General features: G+C 54.1%; 8 protein-coding genes across 8 annotated transcripts; 6 read left to right on the forward strand and 2 right to left on the reverse strand.

Annotated features, from left to right (window-relative positions):
- Positions 1–2,692: 2,692 nt before the first annotated feature.
- On the forward strand, positions 2,693–4,415 carry BDP55DRAFT_558776 (major facilitator superfamily transporter; the record flags this gene model as incomplete). Its single annotated transcript, XM_060569839.1, has 4 exons — positions 2,693–2,821; positions 2,872–3,200; positions 3,265–3,322; positions 3,378–4,415. The coding sequence occupies 4 exons, from the start codon at positions 2,693–2,695 to the stop codon at positions 4,413–4,415; spliced, it is 1,554 nt and encodes a 517-aa protein (XP_060426314.1).
- Positions 4,416–5,134: 719 nt separating this feature from the next.
- On the forward strand, positions 5,135–6,029 carry BDP55DRAFT_696215 (uncharacterized protein; the record flags this gene model as incomplete). The annotated part of the gene is made up of 2 exons (XM_060577555.1): positions 5,135–5,429; positions 5,512–6,029. 2 exons carry the CDS (start codon positions 5,135–5,137, stop codon positions 6,027–6,029), a joined length of 813 nt encoding a protein of 270 aa, XP_060426315.1.
- Positions 6,030–7,916: 1,887 nt separating this feature from the next.
- Positions 7,917–8,261, forward strand: BDP55DRAFT_558660 (uncharacterized protein; the record flags this gene model as incomplete). Its single annotated transcript, XM_060569825.1, has 1 exon — positions 7,917–8,261. One exon carries the CDS (start codon positions 7,917–7,919, stop codon positions 8,259–8,261), a length of 345 nt encoding a protein of 114 aa, XP_060426316.1.
- Positions 8,262–9,949: 1,688 nt separating this feature from the next.
- Positions 9,950–11,599, forward strand: BDP55DRAFT_253865 (thioredoxin reductase). Its single transcript, XM_060566298.1, has 3 exons — positions 9,950–10,109; positions 10,238–10,300; positions 10,377–11,599. The coding sequence occupies exons 1-3, from the start codon at positions 10,091–10,093 to the stop codon at positions 11,270–11,272; spliced, it is 978 nt and encodes a 325-aa protein (XP_060426317.1). The 5' UTR covers positions 9,950–10,090; the 3' UTR covers positions 11,273–11,599.
- A 724-nt stretch (positions 11,600–12,323) lies between these two features.
- Positions 12,324–13,068, forward strand: BDP55DRAFT_253867 (uncharacterized protein). Its single transcript, XM_060566299.1, has 4 exons — positions 12,324–12,543; positions 12,616–12,692; positions 12,822–12,938; positions 13,002–13,068. The coding sequence occupies exons 1-4, from the start codon at positions 12,493–12,495 to the stop codon at positions 13,015–13,017; spliced, it is 261 nt and encodes an 86-aa protein (XP_060426318.1). The 5' UTR covers positions 12,324–12,492; the 3' UTR covers positions 13,018–13,068.
- Positions 13,069–14,153: 1,085 nt separating this feature from the next.
- BDP55DRAFT_731550 (uncharacterized protein) lies at positions 14,154–14,630 on the forward strand (the record flags this gene model as incomplete). The annotated part of the gene is made up of 3 exons (XM_060579826.1): positions 14,154–14,201; positions 14,282–14,352; positions 14,486–14,630. 3 exons carry the CDS (start codon positions 14,154–14,156, stop codon positions 14,628–14,630), a joined length of 264 nt encoding a protein of 87 aa, XP_060426319.1.
- A 1,964-nt stretch (positions 14,631–16,594) lies between these two features.
- On the reverse strand, positions 16,595–17,904 carry BDP55DRAFT_558731 (uncharacterized protein; the record flags this gene model as incomplete). Its single annotated transcript, XM_060569833.1, has 3 exons — positions 16,595–16,742; positions 16,812–17,385; positions 17,466–17,904. 3 exons carry the CDS (start codon positions 17,902–17,904, stop codon positions 16,595–16,597), a joined length of 1,161 nt encoding a protein of 386 aa, XP_060426320.1.
- An 887-nt stretch (positions 17,905–18,791) lies between these two features.
- BDP55DRAFT_558635 (uncharacterized protein) lies at positions 18,792–19,391 on the reverse strand (the record flags this gene model as incomplete). The annotated part of the gene is made up of 1 exon (XM_060569823.1): positions 18,792–19,391. The coding sequence occupies one exon, from the start codon at positions 19,389–19,391 to the stop codon at positions 18,792–18,794; it is 600 nt and encodes a 199-aa protein (XP_060426321.1).
- Between the last annotated feature and the right edge of the window lie 410 nt (positions 19,392–19,801).

Raw genomic sequence — 19,801 nt, forward strand, 5'->3', positions numbered from 1 at the left:
AGTACGAATACGCAAAATGCCCTCTTCTCCTTCCCCTCCCCTTCAACATGGCTTTTGAGGGAATTTATCTTGCCAGAATCTTGATGAGCAGGATATTTCATAGGCAAATGTTGGAATCAATTGAAAATGCACCACTGGCTTGACTGGGTACCTCATGTATTCAGGTCTATCTGTTGACATGTTGCCATCATGTCACATCCATGAAACTAGCTCTAGGTGTGTGCTCTTGTTTTTGGAGCAAGACAACGAAAGAAATCACATGCAATTAGCGCTGAAGTTATCTTCACTCTTGCCAAGCCTATGCTGTATTCGCGATGAGTTCGTTTGATAAGAACTTGGGCTAATTGCCGGCCGCGGGTGGTTTGCTCCACAAAGGAGGCATCAAGGCGACGAAGTACGGGCAAGCCCCCCCTTGTTTCAACTTTGAACTTCTTTCAACCTCCCACACCAATATCGTGATCAATAATCTGTGCCATGGGTGCTGAGGTATGAGCAATTGAGACACGCCAGCCATTGATGAATGGGCGACACGGGATAACACGTTGATTTATTAGAGCCTGATGAAGGTCAAGGACGAAGAAATCATGGAGGGCAGGTAGGGAAAGGCAAATAATAATAATAATAATAATGATAATAAGAATGACTGCATGGGGACCCGAAAGCAAAAGCTTCGGCAAAGCGGTAGCGCTGCAATTCAGGATTAGGTGTATAACCATCTTAAGCTTCTGGGCTAGTTGCTGTAGTTGATGAAAGGATGTACAATTGCCCCCTATAACCTACCTAGGGTACTATCGAATGTACACAGCTTGGTCAAGTACGTGATGAATATACGGAAACAAGAACTGTGCTCATGAAATTGTTGGACCTCGCCCCACCACCTGTCCTCGGTTTATCTTTCTGTTATTCGCGAGGATTCTAACTGCGCTCCTTGGATGCCATGTTTCATGTTCTCTTCCCGATTCATTGTCTTGAATCCTGACAAAGAAAGACATCGGCCCCCGACTCCCGGCTACGCTGAAAATCCAAGGCGCCGGCCCCGGATGGCATCCGCCCACGCCTCCCCGCACCATGTTCTTAGCGCCCCCTCGGCTGCTGCTCTGTGCTTTGTTCGGTCTCTAGCGGCGACTCTCCAGCTTCATGGTTCTAACGGGAGACCCCCGCAGTTCATTGAAAGATAAGGTCGTCAGAAAAAGGGTGTTAGTAATGGCACCTAAACTTGACTGATCTAGTCATTGATCTGGCACCGGTGCCAGTCTTACTCGTTAGCTGGATAGCATTCTGCCTCCTGCCACGCAGTCGATCTACTCTCCAGACCCATGTCGACCGCCATCGCCCTCTCCGAGGCGTCACTGCCTGACAGCAGTTGGGTCTGCTAGCTCGGCCCATCACCTCGGGATCTGACGTCCAGTCGTTCGTAGAACGCCTCAACAGCGATTACGTCCAACGCGAGGCTATTCCCAACGTGGATTGATGACACTCCATACGCAGCTGATAATGTTCTACCATTGTTCCCGGACGCCACCGATGATTCAGACACTCAATGAACTGCAGAGAATGACTAGTAATAAGCTAAACAGGGACTGTTGCTGGTGGTCTAGCTGCTCCTCTTAAGCCGGAGGGAGCAGCTTCCAGATGCTTGAAGAATCTATGGTGCTCAATCGTCCCTCTTGCTTCAGCCTGGCACTCACCATAACAGCAGCGTCACAGAGATTGTGAAGTCTCATCGATTGGCTTCCAAACATCATTGATAGTGCCAGAAGATAACAACATGGATAAGGATTCTCATCCGCAAGTGGCCGTAGATGAAAGCGGTGCACCACAGACAACCAGGCTATCACTCGGATCCAGACCATCCTCGGAGTTCCTCGGCGAGGAGCGCTCGCGAATCTCAATCATACACTGCCACGCTACTCCTTTGCCGGGTCTCGACGACAACCTATTTCCATTCTATTCAGAAGAGAATGATAACGACGGGGAGGAGATTCTCCCACAATCTCTGACGAAAGAATGGGAGAAAAAGGTTCGGCTTTCACAGGACTGTCCCTCTACCACCGGCATTGTAATGAGGAGGGTGACAGAGTTGACGGACGAAGAGATGTGCAAGAGGGGCAGCGCACCTTCGATAGCATCCCAAATTTCCCACGACGACGACCACTGCCGCCGCCACGATTCCATCAGATCCTCAATCACCCTGACCAACGGGCCACGCCCGCCACCGATCCCTCGACGGGTATCTTCCCTACGACAACCCGGCGCCGCGTACATTCTCCCGCGTGGAGACCCGACGTCGTCCACAGAAATCCAGCGCGCGTTTCCCCTCGCCATGAAGAGAGTGCCATCACACACCGTCTCAGACTCACACACCCTCTCAAAAACAGACGACGAAGAAAAGGGTGGCTTCCCTTCACCGCAGTCCGAGTCCGCGTCAATCATCTCGTCCATCTTCGCCTCACCGCTCCGGCACCTAGCGAGTCACCCGTCTCTTCACGGGTCCATATCGAGTGACACGCCGCGGGGGAAGGGCCAGCAGCGCCCTACTCCCGTCACGGAGCAAAGACACCCCGGCAAGGCCGATGCCCGGATCAGTCGCTTCACGAAGCCGTTTGAGCCGGATATTGATGAGGTGAATGGCGAGGACCACATGCATCAAGTGGGGCATCTTCATATGGCGAGTGGGGAGAAGCACGGCACCATGTCATCTTCATCCAATGTGGAGGTTGAAGGGGAGCAATGGGTTGAAGGATGGCGGCTCACCGTTCTCGTGTTTGGGATCTGTCTCGCGGTGTTCTCCATCTCGGCCGATCGAACTCTCCTTACAACCGTGAGCTATCATCCCGTTCACTAACCAGTCCCACAACTGACGGGCAATAGGCCATCCCGCACATCACGTCGGAATCCCAATCTACGGCAGACATTGGCTGGTACGGCTCAGCCCACCTCCTCACAATCTGCGCCTTCCAGCCCGTCTTTGGTAGAGCCTTTATGCTCTTTTCCGTTAAATGGGCATACGTCTTTGCCACTTTCATGTTCTTAGCAGGCTCGCTCATCTGCGGCCTTGCCCCCGACTCTCTCGCGCTCATCGTGGGTCGTGCCGTAGCTGGCTTTGGAAGTGCTGGGATTCTCACCGGGAGCTTCGTTATCGTCGCTACGGCGGTTCCCCGGCGGGCGCGCCCGGTTTACACGGCCATCATCGGAGTGATGTAAGAAATCTCTATCCAAAGATAGATAGAGGTTCAAGACGCGTGGATGCTAACACAACGACAGTTTCGGCCTTGGCGCCACCGTTGGTCCTCTGCTCGGAGGTGTCTTCACCGACCTTGTCGTGAGTAATCCTGCGGTTTAAATGTCTACAGACTCATGACTGACCCTGTCACCAGACTTGGCGATGGTGTTTCTACATCAACCTCCCCATCGCAGGCTTCACCCTCGTCGTGTTTCTCTTATTCTTTCACCCTCATCAGCAATCACAACACAGACAAACCTTCTTCAACAGAATCCTTGACCTCGACCTAGTAGGCAATGTGCTCCTCCTCGGAGCCTGCGTAATGCTCTTCCTAGGCCTCCAATACACCGCCCAGGGCGAGGCCCTGTCAAGCACAAAGATCACCGGTCTCCTCTCAGGCGCTGGCGCAACGGTCATCGTCTTCGCCGCGTGGCAGTGGTGGAAGCAGGACGGCGCACTAGTCCCACCAGCCATCATCACGCAGCGCACCGTAGCCGCCTCCTGCGTCGCGGCCTTCGCCACGTACGGCGCGCTCCTCATCCACATCTACTTCCTACCAATATGGTTCCAGGCCGTCCGCGGCGAGAGCGCCATATCGTCCGGCGTGGACATGATTCCCTACGTCGCAGCGATATCCCTCTTCTCCCTCCTCGCGGGCATCTTCGTCTCCGTCGTGGGCCACTACCCAGCCCCAGCAATAATTGGAGGCATGCTCGCGACAGTCGGGTGCGGAAAACTCATGATGCTATTGCCCGACACGCCGACGTCTCAGTGGATCGGCTTCGAGATTCTCGTCGCGGCGGGCTTCGGGATGGCTATCCAACAAGGGTTCACCGCCGTGCAAGCCGTCCTGCCGCCGGACGAGGTGCCCGTTGGGACCGCGGCGGTCGTGGCGTCGCAGGCGCTGGGCGGCGCCATCTTCGTCTCTGTCGGGAACGCTCTGTTCCAGAATCACCTGCTGCGGGCTTCGGCGGAGGATGCGGTGCCCGGGGTGGATATCCGGGCGGTGCTCGGGGCCGGGGTGACGGCGTTCCGAACGGTTGTGCCGGTTGAGGCGCTCCCGATGATGGTTTCTATCTACAATGATGCTCTCCGCGTGGTGTTTACTGTTGCGATTGCGCTGGCTGGTATTTCAGTCGTTGCGGCTTGTTTCATGCAATGGAAATCTGTGAAGGGAGTGAGAGCTGCGTGACGGTCATGGCGACGAGGTTGAGGAGAGGGTTGATGATGAGTCCATTCGTTACGACAGCGAAATGAGTATCAGTGCGTTTCAACTTTCAACAAGCTTATCTCTATGCTTTTTTAAGCTATTCCCAATCTGCGTTTCGTAAAATATGACCCCTGTGAAGCCGTGTCTTCTTGAGGTAATGAAAGGATCGATGACGATCGCAACCGCCCCCGGCAAGGCAACAGGATTAACCCCTTGTACCCGTGGAGCCGGTGGAGAGGGAACTGCAGGTGTTTGCAGCGGGCCATCCATATGGCACTGCTCTGCTAAGCAGACCATAATTATACCATAGGAGTCAATGACCGTTGGGCTTTAATATTCTAATGTTGCGTTCATTTCCTGGAGGCGCAGCCAACGTGTTTGGAAACCCGTCTAGCCAAGCTCTGGTGCGGCGTGATTTGACCATATCATCTATGGCTGGCCAGGGATCCGAATCCCTCCACCCCCCAAAGTCAACGCCAAGCGCTGCATGTCTCTCGAAGCCTAGTTCAATGGTGACTTTTGAACGCCCGGTTTGGGCGTACAAGGCCAGCAAGCAGCCATTGTGCCTGTATCCGTACGGAGTACAATTATTAATCGCGGTATTCCGTTCCGCATCAGAACAAGACTTTCTCTTACGTCTCTTTCCGTCATCCCGAAACCCTCTCATCCTCTGCCAAACTCTTGGGCAGCCCATCTGAACGATGCATCTGCCGCTGCTACACTGGCGGCTCCTCGCAGCACTCCTGTTAGTCACGGGAGTGGCGGGCCAGACGTGTTACTGGCCCAACGGCGTCGAGGCGACGCAGGCGGTAGCTTGTCCCGTGGCGGGCGGTACCGAGGTCGCGGCGTGCTGCTTCCAGAATCACTACTGCATGAGTAACGGCCTCTGCTTTTCGCAGACGGAGCTGAATTTCTACCGCGGCGCCTGTACGGATCAAAACTGGACGCGGAGTGGGTGTCCAAAGTATTGCGACAAGGAGGAAATGATCGGCGGAGGTAAGATTTCTTGATCAGAAAGGCGGAACAAGAGTCTCCTCTCTTTGTGTCTTGGATCGCTGTGGACTGAATTATACGATAGTTCCTGGCCGGCATTGTGGCGTCGCATTATGCGGTGACAAAAAGTTCGCATGCCAGACCTCTGGCAACTGCGCCAACTACACTTTTGGCGTCCCCGCGGGCAAGATGCTGCTCAACAAGTACCTCCAATCGGACCTCAGCGACCTCGTAGAGACGGCGGCGATCGCGACCGCGACAGTAGGACAGAGTACCGGGACCGCGAGCGCCGCCGCAACGTGCTCCGCGACGGCAGCAGAGTCCAGTATCAGCAGCGGGATCTCGACAGGAGCAGCGGCGGGGATCGGGGTGGGCATCGGCGCCCCGCTGGCGCTGGCGATCGTGGCGCTGACCGTCATGTTACTGCGCGAGAAGAGGAAGACGAGGGCGGCGCTGTCGAGTCAGGTGGATTCTTCCGGGACGGGCCCGTCTTCGCCGTGGGCCAAGTCGGAGCGGACGGCGTATGTGCCGTTTGAGGTTCATGGACAGCCGGTGCCGAATGAGTTGTCTAGTAGCCGCGATAGGAGACACGAGCTTTCTTGATGTTGGAAGCTCGATGATGGCTGGATAGACTGCCGGTGATGGGAATGAGGAGAGATGGTTCCGCGGACTTTGTACGTGGAAGTTTAGCTAACTAGATCTATGAAATCCATTAATCTGTAAGTCACTACAAGAGTTTAGATCCTATTGGTGTTGCGGGCAGGCTACCTATCATACTCCCAGCTCAGAAACGCTCAGGATACAGGATGTATTCCATCACGTCAAGAAGTCGCCCCGAATTCGACAATTGACAGAGTTCGCCGGCTGGAAACTACAATCATCATGAAGACTTTTGGTAAGACGCGGCTCTCAACTTTTGCCATTGTTTAATTGTGCGTTGTCAACTTCGCCCGGTCAATGTCACCAACCGGTTTTCCTGCTATTTAGGACGATGATACTCAAGACAAAATACCTGCTGCCCTCATCCCAATCTCGCAGATCTTGGAGTACGGTAAAGTTGCAACTCGACTACGAGACGCTCCCACAGCCAAATCAGGCTTCAAGACCGCTGCAGTTGCCATTCAGCTCAGACGCAGGCTAGACACCAAGTTATTTCGGTTGACGCGCCAACGAGGCGAAGCACATGCAGGCGCCTCGGCGGCTAAGACCCCCAAAGGCCAGCCAACCACCGCTCACATGCCCTCACCACCATCGCATCAGGCGCCGTTTCGAAAAGGGTTCGATAGCAAATTCCCTGCCGTCGCGACGGCTAGCACTTGAAGCGTTCATCATACGCTTGGCCCCCTTTCCCTCTTGCCCCTTTCCCACTGTTCGCGCGTTAGGGCTGAGACTAAATTGCATGGGCGGAACGTGGCGTCGCTGGGGTCGCGTTTGTGCCATGAGCCAACGGATGGCCTCTCGCAAGGCAGAGAGAGAGCAATTGTCTCAGGGGAGGGAATTAAGCCCCGGGCCGTACCACGGCGCATGGGGTTCTCGACTCAATGAGGTATCGTGCGAAGAAAACGAACCCCATGTGGCGCGCCCGTAGGTAAGCTCGGTTGCCGCTTACAGCAATTCACAACTGGGGTCCAACGGTGTGTTCACCCTTGCGAGCTGAGGTCTCATTCAAGTATTCGGCTGTCAGCCTAATTTCACCTCTTCTCTTGTTTTTCCCCCTCTCTTTTGGTCTTGATGCCTTTCTCTCGCTTTACGTTGTGATCGTCGCGCGCATTCGCGTTCCGCATCGTCTTCTTTCACCTTTGTACGAGTTTGATATTCGGGAGTAAATTGAGACAAACTTGCGGGAGGAGGAATGGCCGATCAACTCCAGCACCGTCTCCACACGGAGACCACGGCACCGGCAGACCAGCCGGGCCTCGAGGCGGCGCCGAGTAGGTACTCCACCGCGCCGATCCCGTACGACCCTTCTGAGTTCCAGAGCCCGTTGGAAAAGTCGACGTGGACGACGATGACGCAGGCTTATCACCCGGCGTATGCTTCCGCCGCGGCCGCAGACGCACCGCCGCCAGAGCGACGGCGCGTTCTCGGCCTGATGGTGCCTGTGTTTTGGGGGCTGGTTATTGCGCTGGTGGTTATCCTTGCTGGTGGGATCGCTGGCGGTGTGGCGGGAGGGTTGGCGGCGCAAAAGGCTGATAATTCGGCGGTCTCAGTGTAAGTTCACTTTTCGTCACTCATAGGGATGAGATGAGAGCAAAAAGACTGAATGTGGTGTCCAACAGAGGTCCATCGTCAACAGCATCAGCAACGGCAGGCTCTCAATCAGCGCCTACAACCTCAAGCGCAAGCTCAGGCGTTCAATCCTCTACATTAACAGCGACATCGTCCACCGCCCGCTCAATCCCAACAGGTATCCGCTCCGCTCCGACGGACGGCGGCTGCCCGAGCATCAACACGACGACTTACACGCCCACCGACGCTGACGGCAAAGCGATGAAGATCGGCACAGGCTACTCGACGCAGACCTTCCGCCAGCTGTGCGAGGTGAATTATCCCTCGGGCGCGGCCTACGGAAACCCGGCGCTGTATGATATTCTCAAGGTGTATGTCTCGACGTTTGAGGAGTGCATGGTACTGTGCGCGGCGCATAACCAGGCGTATGGGAGTAATCTTGCGAGCGGGGATGTCAAGGCCGGGGGCTACTGCCGGTCTGTCGCTATGATTAAGTTGCCCGGAGAGTATTGTTACCTCAAGAATGGTACTGGCAAGATGGACACGCAGGGGCATGCTCAGGATTTTGTTAGTGGTGTCGTTATTTCTGGGCTGCCGGATGCGTAGAGGGTTGAGTGCGTGAAGGATGGAATGCCCGGACCCTTGGGGTTGGGGGAGAGGCCGGGATTGTATGACATTCAATGAACGGCAGTCATCTTGATAGTAAGTGTTTGATGCATACACCTTGAATAATATAGCCTCTGATTTGAATATCGATCCGAGGCCAACATCTTGATGTTTGCACAAGGTACCTACCTACTCCCGTATTGCTAGGCTGGATCAACGGTGGCTGTGGCTCCTCCACGATACTAAGAACGTTAGTTGCTACTCAACCCGCATAGGCCAAAGGCATTATGAGCGGCATATATGCCGAGTGCGGAAGATAAGTGAAGGGCCATGAAAGCCACTTTGATGGTGTACTTAGCATTATGTGAATGAAGATATGCCTATAGACGCAGGTTCCCCAATTTGCTTTATGCTCTTCATCGGAACGCTGAAATGTCGGTCAAAATGGAATAGCCATCTCTGGAGTTTCAGGGTGGTGAAAAAGATTGAACTCGCTTCTTCTACTAAATGGGCTCTTCGACGGCCGAGATAAGGTATCGCAGACGTTCTCGGAGGAGGTTGAGCATATGCTGAGGGGATCTTGGTACTTCTATTTCACTCGGATTGAGTGATTAGTAAGAGAGGGAAATCCTTGAGCACTTGCGAAGCGTGGGACTCATCGCTTTGAAAAAACAATTGAGAGAGGCATGTGATGTGGATGAGGTGATGGAGCAACTGAGTAAGCTGTCTCCGGGGTGAAGATTCATGCTTCGAAATTGACTCACTCTGCTGATCGCGTGCGCAAAGAGTGTGGATGATTGAGTACCAACAATGGTCCTTGATTGTCGCCGACCAAGACGGCCTTGGCTCGATTCTAGACCTTGACCTTCCCGGTCGGAAGCTTCATTGACGTCAATAATTCCAAATAGACGCTGATGCGATTGATAAGATTCCCAGCAGCGATGAGAACCCTTGTGGATTATAAACTTCCCGACACCGGTGACCGGCCCATGATTCACGAGAAGAGATACATAGGTACACGGCACACCGTGCTGCAGAATTGTGGCTCGGAGCCGAGTTGCGTCACTCGGAAGAGCCTCGGCAAGTGGGGTGGATTGTCTGGATACCGACGGAACGGGGAATCGGCGACTCGGTGCTTAGGTAATCCACATAATCATGCCAAAGAACGGCGCTCCGATCACGCATCCAGACCACTTGCGGTTTGGCTTGGCGGGCTTTTCGTGACACCCGACTGACAGACGCTATCAAATGCACCCTGAATCGTGCGGCAGGCCCGATTAAAAATTTCTGGAATTCTGGAATCCACCACCACCGAGAAGGCAAGGCCCAGCGCAACGCATCACCGTCCCAGATCCCGGCCACCACCATTAGAAATCACATTTTGGACCACTGCTACCGTCGCTACTACTGCTACTGCTACAGAATCTCAGGCCCTGTACCACTATTTGTACTACCACTACCATCCCGGGTCTGCCGTCACGATAGCGGTCCACGAGTTTCCAAGCCTTGATTGGAAGCAAAGCCCGTCGCCATCCTGCCCCTTCCATTCGTTTTGCCCCTCCTCCCTCTCACACGCCCCCCTGTGGTACCCTGACCCCCCCCCTCCTCCCTCTTGCTGTACATATATCTCTCTTTTTCTGATACCCCGCCATTTTTGGAGAGGATAGTGCGTGTTCCTGAACGCGCATATCACCGCCAAACTGTTCTCTTCAACCTTTAGACGAACAATTCTTCGCTCAAGCGCCACTGGTCTGTCCTTTGCCGCAGCCACCACATCACTCAAGAAGAACTCTACGAATCCTACCGAACTAAAGTCGAGTGCCCGCAAAATGCATAGCAAGGTTGTCAGTACGTTAAGACTCTCCGTTCCTGCTTGCCCCTCCTGCAGATCAGCAGAGACAAACATGCCTCTCAACATGGTCGAGCCATGATGGCTTCAAGTCTTGTAATGCGACTTTGCTAACCTCACACCACAGTCATTGGCTCTGGGCCTGCTGCCCACACCGCCGCCGTCTACCTGGCGCGCGCTGAGCTGAAGCGTAAGCATCCCCTCACCACTCCCCCTATCTTCACACAGTCCTCGGAACATCCACTGACGATACTCCCCTGCTCCAGCCGTCCTGTACGAGGGCTTCATGGCCAACGGCATCGCCGCCGGCGGTCAGCTCACCACCACCACCGACGTCGAGAACTTCCCCGGCTTCCCCAAGGGCATCATGGGCGGCGAGCTCATGGAGAACATGAAGGCCCAGTCCGAGCGCTTCGGCACCCAAATCGTCACCGACACCGTCGCCAAGCTCGACCTGTCCTCCCGCCCCTTCAAGTACTCGACCGAGTTCGAACCCGAAGAGACCCACACCGCCGACGCCGTCATCCTCGCCACGGGTGCCTCCGCCAAGCGCCTCAACCTCCCCGGCGAGGAGAAGTACTGGCAAAACGGCGTCTCCGCCTGCGCCGTCTGCGACGGAGCCGTCCCCATCTTCCGCAACAAGCACCTCGTCGTCATCGGCGGCGGTGACTCGGCCGCCGAGGAGGCCCTCTACCTCACAAAGTACGGCTCCCACGTCACCGTCCTCGTCCGCCGCGACATCCTCCGCGCCTCAAAGGTCATGGCCAACCGCCTGCTGGCCAACCCCAAGGTGACGGTGCGGTGGAACTCGGCCGGCAAGGAGATCCAGGGCGGCGAAGACGGCCTGATGAGCCACCTCGTCGTCAAGGACACCGTCACGGGCGCCGAGGAGACACTCGAGGCCAACGGTCTCTTCTACGCCATTGGCCACGAACCTGCGACGACGCTCGTCAAGGGACAGCTCGAGACCGACGACGAGGGCTACGTCGTCACCAAGCCCGGCACGCCGCTGACCAACATTGAGGGTGTCTTCGCCGCCGGTGACGTCCAGGACAAGAGATACAGACAGGCCATTACCAGTGCCGGAACCGGCTGCATGGCTGCCATGGACGCCGAGAAGTTCATTGCCGAGCTCGAGGACGGCAACCCCAAGGAGAACTGACTAGATCATCACCTCTAAAACTAAACGAGTCGTGAATGGCTATTGCGAGCCGCATAATGATATAGAAGAGCCTCTAGACTAGATATGCGGCAAAAAGCAAGAAAAATAGACTTTTGAATTCAAGCGTACCAAAACCAAAGACCAAAACAAGAGGGGTGGTATTTTCCCATCGCCTCGGAGTCAGATCCGAGTCGACCGAAGCAGATCTCGGAGATATATGCCCCTGACCGCGTCCGTCGGTCCCCTACTTATGGCCGGGCTTTCCCGGGTCTGCAGGTCCTGCGGTCGCGACTGCTCTTATGCCCTTCCTTGATATTTGTTAGACCATCCAAGCTAAGACGTCAGCGGGAGGCAACGTTATTATCTAAAGAGCCGCTGTTTCCCTCATCAAAATTCGAGAACAAGGCAACATGCCGTGTCATGTGGTGTCGTCCCAACTTTTGGAAAGCTCCTGAGCTCAGGTACCCCCGTCCTCTGTCCTAACTTTTGAGTACAAGGTATTCTTCGCTGCAGAATCAAGTCATCCTCCCCCCCTCCCTCCGCATCTCGGACTCACTCTCATCCAAAGAGTCTGCTCGTGCAGAGAGCCAGAGTGCCTTCCCACCCCCACATGAAGCTTAAAATACCTAACAACCGGCCTACCGATATTACCTGATGCCCCAGAAGGGCCAACACCCAAAAGGTGCAGCAGCCGTTTGCCAGCGCATGCGTATCGCCTCGCTCGACCCACGCTTGGAACGGCTCGAACGCTTGACGCCTTGCCCGAAGCATCCCTTTTCATCCACTCGTTGGCCTTCTTTTTTTTTTTTGCCGCATAGTCCGTTCCCCATTCAAACTTGTCAATGGACCGACTCGTCAGGCACGGGAATTAGAGAAGAGTAATAAAAAGTCTCACTATGGGCTCTCTCTCCCGTGGGGCGGGGTAAGTGAAGTAGCGCAGCGTTTCAAACCACGCATCGCCCATGATCAGCCCATTATGTACCTACTCTGTAATCCCGTACCATGTGCCTTAAACTAGAGAGAGAGAGTTTTTCTCTTATACTTAAGTTCGCCGCCTTCGCCTTCTTCTTCCCATCTCCACTATGTGTCAAAAACGAGAAACAAAAGCCCCCGATGAATTCTTCGTCCTTTGAATGAGCCCATCTCCAACTCAAAAAAGCATTCTGGAAATTTGAGTAACAGAACCCACTACCGCCCGCTCACCTCCCTAGATCGACGACATGCCAAGCAGCAAGGGATACTCATACAAGAGCTCTGGATCCAACAGCCAGGTAATTGCAAACCTTGACCCATGTGAGGTTCTCGTGGAGCAGCAATAGTACTCACTGCGGGGAAACACACAGGGTAACTACTCCTGCGCTCGCGATTACGGAAGCAGCAGCAGCACTTCGAACCCGAACTCATACCAGTATCCCAACACGTGAGTCTCAATCTTTATTTGCATTTCATTCTCATTCAGTTCTTCAATCCAGAGCTGGAGTGTGACTGTGCGTGGGGCATGAGAGAGAGGCCGAGCCAAGACTGATGGAACATTTGCGACGATGGATAGAAGCGGCTCAATTCACTACTCGACTCCAAAGAGCGAGAGGTATCAAAACGACGGCAACGGCGGTTCACCGTACACCTCGGCTAGCGGATACCGAACATGCTCCGGGTACGGCAAAAAGTAAGCTTTGAGTTGGGTTTTTTACTCCGCATCTGCGTGACTTGTGACTGACTTGGAGCAAAGTGTTGGAATGAAATAACCACTAGATCTTGTAATGAGTGACGACGGAGCGATTTATGTGATTATACTCAAATGTTGGGATGCTTGGCTTTTCTTTCTTTACCTCTAATGGGATGGACCCTATTTTGTTAGGACTTGATGCGCAATTGGGATACCTGTAGTAGGAACGCGAATAGCATGTGAACTTTTGGTTTCGGTTCGGAGTAGTAGGATTTGACAAGACGTGAGTTCATAAGTGAGGAGGTGATTGAGAAATGTCATTTGCTTTTTCTCAATGCAAGCTGATCCCTGAAACGTGGGGGGACAGCTGTGTGAGTGAGGGGTCCCTCTCGGTCTCATCCCACTTGGACTGCCGCTCACATCAACTCACGTGCAGTTGCCGACACGCTTGAGCAAAGTGACAGTCTACTACTAATGCGTGTTACAAGCCGGAGGCTGTTCCTGAGGTCCCATGTTCGACGTGGTTCACCCTTTTGAATTGCAAACAACAGGCACTTCTCTCAACTGAGATATTTACCTTCTTGGTCTGAGATCCATCAGATGTTGACAGAAACCAGGATGATCCCAGAGTAAGTTACGACAGCGGCAGCTTGCTTGGCAGCCGGGGAAATAAGAAACGCCCTATCTCGTCGAAAAAGCAATAAAATAGCACAATGCTGCACGTCTCCGCTGCTCTCTGCTACAGGAAACTTGATTGTGATACTTTGTGCATGCCGGGGGTAACAAGGGGGAAGGGGGAAGGGGGAAGGGGATGATGCAATCACGATATCCCTATGCAGACTCCAGGGTCCCCATCTGATCTGACTTTCGCTGGGCTTTTGGAGCTCTGACGCGCCCCGCGGGAAGGAACATGAGAGCCCAAATGAGCGAGGAAAGGTAGATTAGGGAGGCAGGTGGCTTTCCGATTGTCACTGCTCTCGCCATTAATCAATTAATGATGCGGGGTGGACGGAAAGAGGAAAGCATCGATAGACCGTGCCTGACAAACCACAAGGTGTCTTGCCTGGGTATTTAATCTCCCTTCACCTTCCAGTGACCTCGCATCCTCAAACTCCCCTTCTCTCCACAGTCAACTCTTCTTCAGACACACCCCATACACAACGCCCATCGCACCCAGCCACTTTTCGCACCAGAATCGTCAAACACACGGTCAAGATGAGCGGACGAGGTTACGAATACAAGAGCTCCGGCACCAACAGCGAGGTAAACCCCAGCCCTTTTCTCCAAAGCCACAGAGCTCCAATTCAAGACGGCGTAGCTGACGTGCCGACTGGCAAACGCAGGGCAACCACTACTGCGCCCGCGACTACGGTAGCAGCGCTGACAACTCCAACTCCTACCACTACTCCAACACGTGAGTTCACCTCCAACTCTTCCACTGACTGCTGCCAAGGGGCTGCTTTACCATCCCTCCATGTCCCGGACCGGTTGATCGCCTTATCTCCCAAGAGACATCGTTGAACAGAAGCTGATCAAAACATCAAAAGTGACGGATCCTACTACTACTCCAACCCCAACGGCAGCACCTACCACAACAACGGCAATGGCGGTTCAACCTACACCTCTCCCAGTGGTGACAGAACCTCGTCCGGCTACGGTGGCGGAAGCTCCGGTAGCTCGGGCAAGAAGTGAAGTGCTAGCACCTGCACAGCTTATGATGGCGTCAAGATCGTAGATGGAGATCCATCGAACGACCAGAGTAGGAGAGAGAAAAGGAGGGTCTCGGTTTGATAGCAACGGCGTCATGAAGCTTTATGAATTGACATGCTGATACGACTTTGGTTCTTCCGCCTGTCAAATGTTCGAGAAGTGATGTGTAGGGGCATGGTGGAAAGACGGTCATTTCAAGCCCAACTCCGGGGCTCCCTTGTTAGATATGCCCGTTGAAGATTTCGCACGGCGTATTCTCTTGCCTTACACAGATTCAAATGCCCACCTCAGGACCTTCACCCGAGGCCCATTCCCGACACAGGTACTAGAGGCAGGTAGAACCCTTGTCACTCATTGATTAGATTTAAACCCAACTCCACCACTCCATGAGAAATGAACGCATCAATCCCACGTCTTGGTAAGCTATAAACTTACCTTACTCGAGTCCCAAAAGAGGACGCGGCAACAGCAGGAGAGAAAGAAGACGGCCAACCTCATAAATAGGAATGCTCATGCTTATGAACCAAGCAAACCACCAGGATCCTTCTTGGAGATGAGTCCATAGCTCGAGTCCCTGAATGCCAAGCTACTACCAATACTTCCGTACTCACTTCTAGTAATATATCTGTTCCCATTTAATACTCATTTTATCACTCATGATATGTATGAGAATGGAAGACAGCCCGCCTTATGAATAGGGGTACCCTATGGCAAAGTGATGCATCTGACCTAAGCAAACCAACAGTAGCATGTTGATGAGGATTCCATACAAATGCCTAGACGCTAAGATACTGCCATTGCTTCAGTATTTATCACCACTATACTTGTTGCTGCCATCTTTGTTACAGCCCGTCTGATGAATAGGGTAACTGTACTTCTTAAGTAGAAAAACCAACAGTAGCATGTTAATGAGGATCTAATAACCTAAATGACTAGGTATCAAGACACTGCCGCTGCTGCTACATTTGCTATTGCCATACTTGTTGCTGCTATCTTTACCATAGTCCGCCTTATAAATAATGGTACCCACGCTTCTAAACGAAGCAAACCAACAGTAGCACATTGATGAGGATTTGGTAAATCCCAGGATGCCAAGGTACCACCCTTGCTGCCGTATCCGTTGCTACCGTATTTGTTCCTGCCGTTCTGGTTGCTGTCGTACTCGTTTCTTCCGCATTCGTCACTGACAATGTGCAGGAGAACGACGGGTTCCCGTAGGGGCCGCTATCTTTGACATATTCCGTACGGCGTATGCGAGATATGGCAAAAGGGGCAGCGACAACATAAAGAGTAACGACAAGCTCTGCGGAATCTTAGCGTTCTTGTCGTCTCTGCCGTCGCTGGTGCGATGGCGCTGCGACCAACACTGGAATGAGGCTAAGGAGCAGCTGGAGACTTGCTTGGAGACAAAGGTCCGCTTTATACCCTCGATAGAGGAGATCTTTGTCGCGAGAGTGCTGGATGGAAGGAGCGAGTGCTATCGTGCCTGTCATTTGGACGCTCATTAGGCTCTCGAACTGTGCTTGGAGTCACCCCCCCCCCCCCCCCCCCCCCCCCCAGCTTCATACCCTGGATAAAGAAGACGTTTATTGCAAGATTGCTGGATATGGAGGAGCGATCCTACCATGCCTGGCATTTGAACCCTCCACTTGCCCCTGAAAACAGCCAGACTGCACGTTCTGTGCAGCGAATACAACATCACATAATATCCATCACAAGCTCACTAGTGCGAGTCATCTTGAGTTCTTCATGAGTTTCATTATTGTTACATATTATGTTGAAAATGAGCTCCGATCAGCTCATCTCTGATTCTGGCGTCGTCTATATCGTGACACTTATCCTCATGTTTTCCATCATCGTCTACTCCCCTTTAGCCTCACCAAAACACCGCGGCTTCCTCTCAATGACACACAAAATGACATGCCTCAGGAGTCCATTACCCCCTCTCAATACCTCTCCCTCTCCTGCCTCCTCATCTCCTCACGGAAAGCATTACCACCCTGAGGCCCATGATCCGGAAACGTAGCCGACACCGGGCTCCCCGCAAGACTCCCAAGCGCATCGCTATCCCTCCGAGAATGCCCGTAGCCACCACTGTTGACATTGAGTCCAGCACCGGTATGCTGCTGCTGCTGCTGGTTCGGCATCGGCTCGTCGCGGTACACATACCCGTCGGGGCTAATCTCCCTCTGCCTTAACTGGATCCCCCGATCCTTGCGCCCGCCATGGAACACGCTCTGCCTCACCTTGGCCCCCAACCTCTGCGCCCGCGACTTACCGACACCATACCCGTGCCTCGACCGGCTCATGATGTTTCCCAGTCCGATCTTGCGCGTCCGCCGGTTCCAGATACACCCGCCAATGACACAAATGATGATGAACCCAAACACCGTGGGGAGGGCGATGTACAGCTCCGCGCCCTTGGGCATTTTCGCGGCCTCGGGGTGCCATGTCGGCCGCTTGGCGACGAGGACCTGCGGGCCCGTGATGGCCGTTTGGGCGGTGCCGTCAATGGTGTAGGACATGAGGAGCTCGATTGTGGCGTTGTCTTGGCCTGAGGGGATGAGGCTTGAGGAGACTGTCCAGGCGTAGTAGCCGTAGGATGCGGGGTTTGTGGTGTCTGTGTCGGCGTTGAGGACGATGTCGCCTACTGTCGTGCCGTTTACGGATTTGCCTTGGATTTTTACGTTGACGTTTGTTTTGTTGCCTTTGATGAGGACGGTGGGGTCCCAGGTTACTAGAGCACGGGAAGAGTTAGTCAGGTACACCGATATACTGCCTTCATCACCTGTACCAGGGAACGTCGGTTCGCCTTACCATAGTACGTCCCATCGGTGTACAGCGTGCTCCCCTTATTCGGATCGCAAAAGGGCGAAAAGTCCCCCTTGGTATTACTGCACGGCGCAAAGGCCCCCGCGCCGCTCTTGCTGTCGGCCGTGGCGACGGGCGGGGTGCCCGTGCTGGTGGTGACCTTGACGAGGTGCCAGTCGGTCAGGGTGAAGACGCTGCCCGTCAGGGCGTTGGGGGCGGCGGAGGCGTAGGTTGCCGTGCCGGAGATTGTCGTCGGGACGGGGGTGACGGTCGTGGGGACGCCCTTGTTGTTGACGCTGATCCAGGCGGCGGTGGGAGCGATGACATCGGCGCGGGCGACGAGGGTTGGCTCTGGGGCGGGAACGGGGGCGGGGATGGCGGCGACGGGGTTGAAGAGGAGGGCTAGGGCGGCGAAGGCTGCCGGGACGAGGTTGGAGGTATGCATGTTGAGGTTTTGGCGAGAGCTTCAAGAGCGTGGAAGGGACATGCGAGTGGTTCGATTCTGGTGGGTTACAGCAATGGATCGCGTGGAGTTACTTCAGAACTCAGAAACGAGGGTGATATCTCGTCGTTGAGGAAGACACGAAGAGATCCAATTGAACGATCTAGAACTCTCGTCCAAACGAATGGAATCAACAGTTCAACGACTGAGAGAGACTGTGGTGTTGAGTTGACAACCGGGAAGAAGGACGAGACGGGACGACAGGACGGGGAAGCGGTCCAATGTTTACAAAGGAACCATAAATGGGACGAACGGGGGGGGAGGATTTAGCATAAAAAAGTTGGTTGATCCCCCAGGTCGCGCGGAGGCCAGACGTGTATCCTTCGAGCTTCTCAGTGGATGGTCGACCGTCGACAGGGGGAATGAACCCCACTGGCCGAGATTGGCTTCTCCAAAATACAAAGAAGTTCAGGGGGGGAAACCAGGCAGAGGAAACAGGCTTTGATTCGCGCTGTTTGGTGGCCTGAGCTTACGGAGTTGACTTGCCGGTTTGCCGCGATGCAGGAACCACCAAGTGGTTAGAAACATTCTTAGCAGCGGCCTTGGCTGTGATTGGACAATTCGGTTGGTATGCGGCGACTACCGTCTTACACGACACCACGACCACCATGAAGCATATCTCACACAACTTCAAAGACTCTCATGATCTTGGGAATATTCATGGTCACTATCGTGATGAGTAGAGACGCTTTCGACCGGCGTTATATTATGAACCCTTCCTCCCATTATAAGTTCCTCTCCAATCATGATTCGTTCCCATTGCTCGTAATTAGGTTCGTAGTATCGTGCCGTCAAGTCAAGGATCCCGCGGACTATCCCACAAGCACCCTTCAATGAGGCCTCATTATCGGACCATGATACACCCTCTGCCTTCTCACAGGCATCCTCGTAGCAGGACCCGGCGACGAAACAGCCATAGGCCCCTCATGCTCAACCCCCTCCTTCTCCGCCATCCCCATCCCCTCCACCCGCTTTCCCCGTCCCTTCACAAGTCTCAGCCCCTCATCAGGCCTCCCATCCATGATAACAACCGGCACCGGGTTCTGATGCGGCCTCCCAACCTCCAACGGCTCCTGGAACGCCTGCGTCGGCCCAGGTCTCCTCATAAGTCCCATCTTGACCCTCTGCGCATCAATCTTTTCCCCATCCGTTCTTCTATCCAAAGTCCCGTCGACGGCTGCTCGCAAGTCGATGTCGTCTTTGAGCCTGTGGCCTGGGCACGCCGCGTTGGGACATCGGCCCGGTATGATCTCGGTCTTGACTTCGCCATCGAGGAAGGGGCAGTTCTTGGGTTTCGGGGTCGAGGAGAGAGGGGTGGTGAAGGTCCATTTAATTTGGCGGTAGGACCATAGCCAGGATCTGCAGCGGTGGTAGTGCATGTGTCTGTGGAGGCCGCAGCTTTCGCAGAGGGCAATGGATTCGGTACACATTGTCGGGCTGAGTTTGTGGTGGCTGGAGATGGTATGGGCGACATGCGAGTTGGTACTTTGGTGATGTCGATTGACGGTATGGCGAGGCAGAAAAACGCGATTGGGCGATTTGCGGTCTCGAGGTTGCGATAGAGGAGGAAGCCACTTCCGGTCGATGCCTTCAAATCGTAAGAGTCAACATCGCGAGGTGATGTCGTCAGATGACAGCAGTTGCTTGTCACGAGTTCGTCAAGATAAAAAGGTACCCCCTAAGAGAAAAGCAGAAGCGGATAACGGAGGAAGGAGCGGCCTTGATGTTGAAGATGGAAGGAAGGCAGAGAAAGGGAAGGTATCTACACCTTCCACCATATTCGTCCCTTCCCTCTTTGAAATCACAGAAATCCCACCAGAGTCGGATCACCACGACTGGC

The sequence above is a fragment of the Colletotrichum godetiae genome, assembly GCF_030913485.1.
Source record: "Colletotrichum godetiae strain CBS 193.32 chromosome Unknown BDP55scaffold_39, whole genome shotgun sequence".
In the NCBI taxonomy this organism is placed as follows: Eukaryota; Fungi; Ascomycota; class Sordariomycetes; order Glomerellales; family Glomerellaceae; genus Colletotrichum; species Colletotrichum godetiae.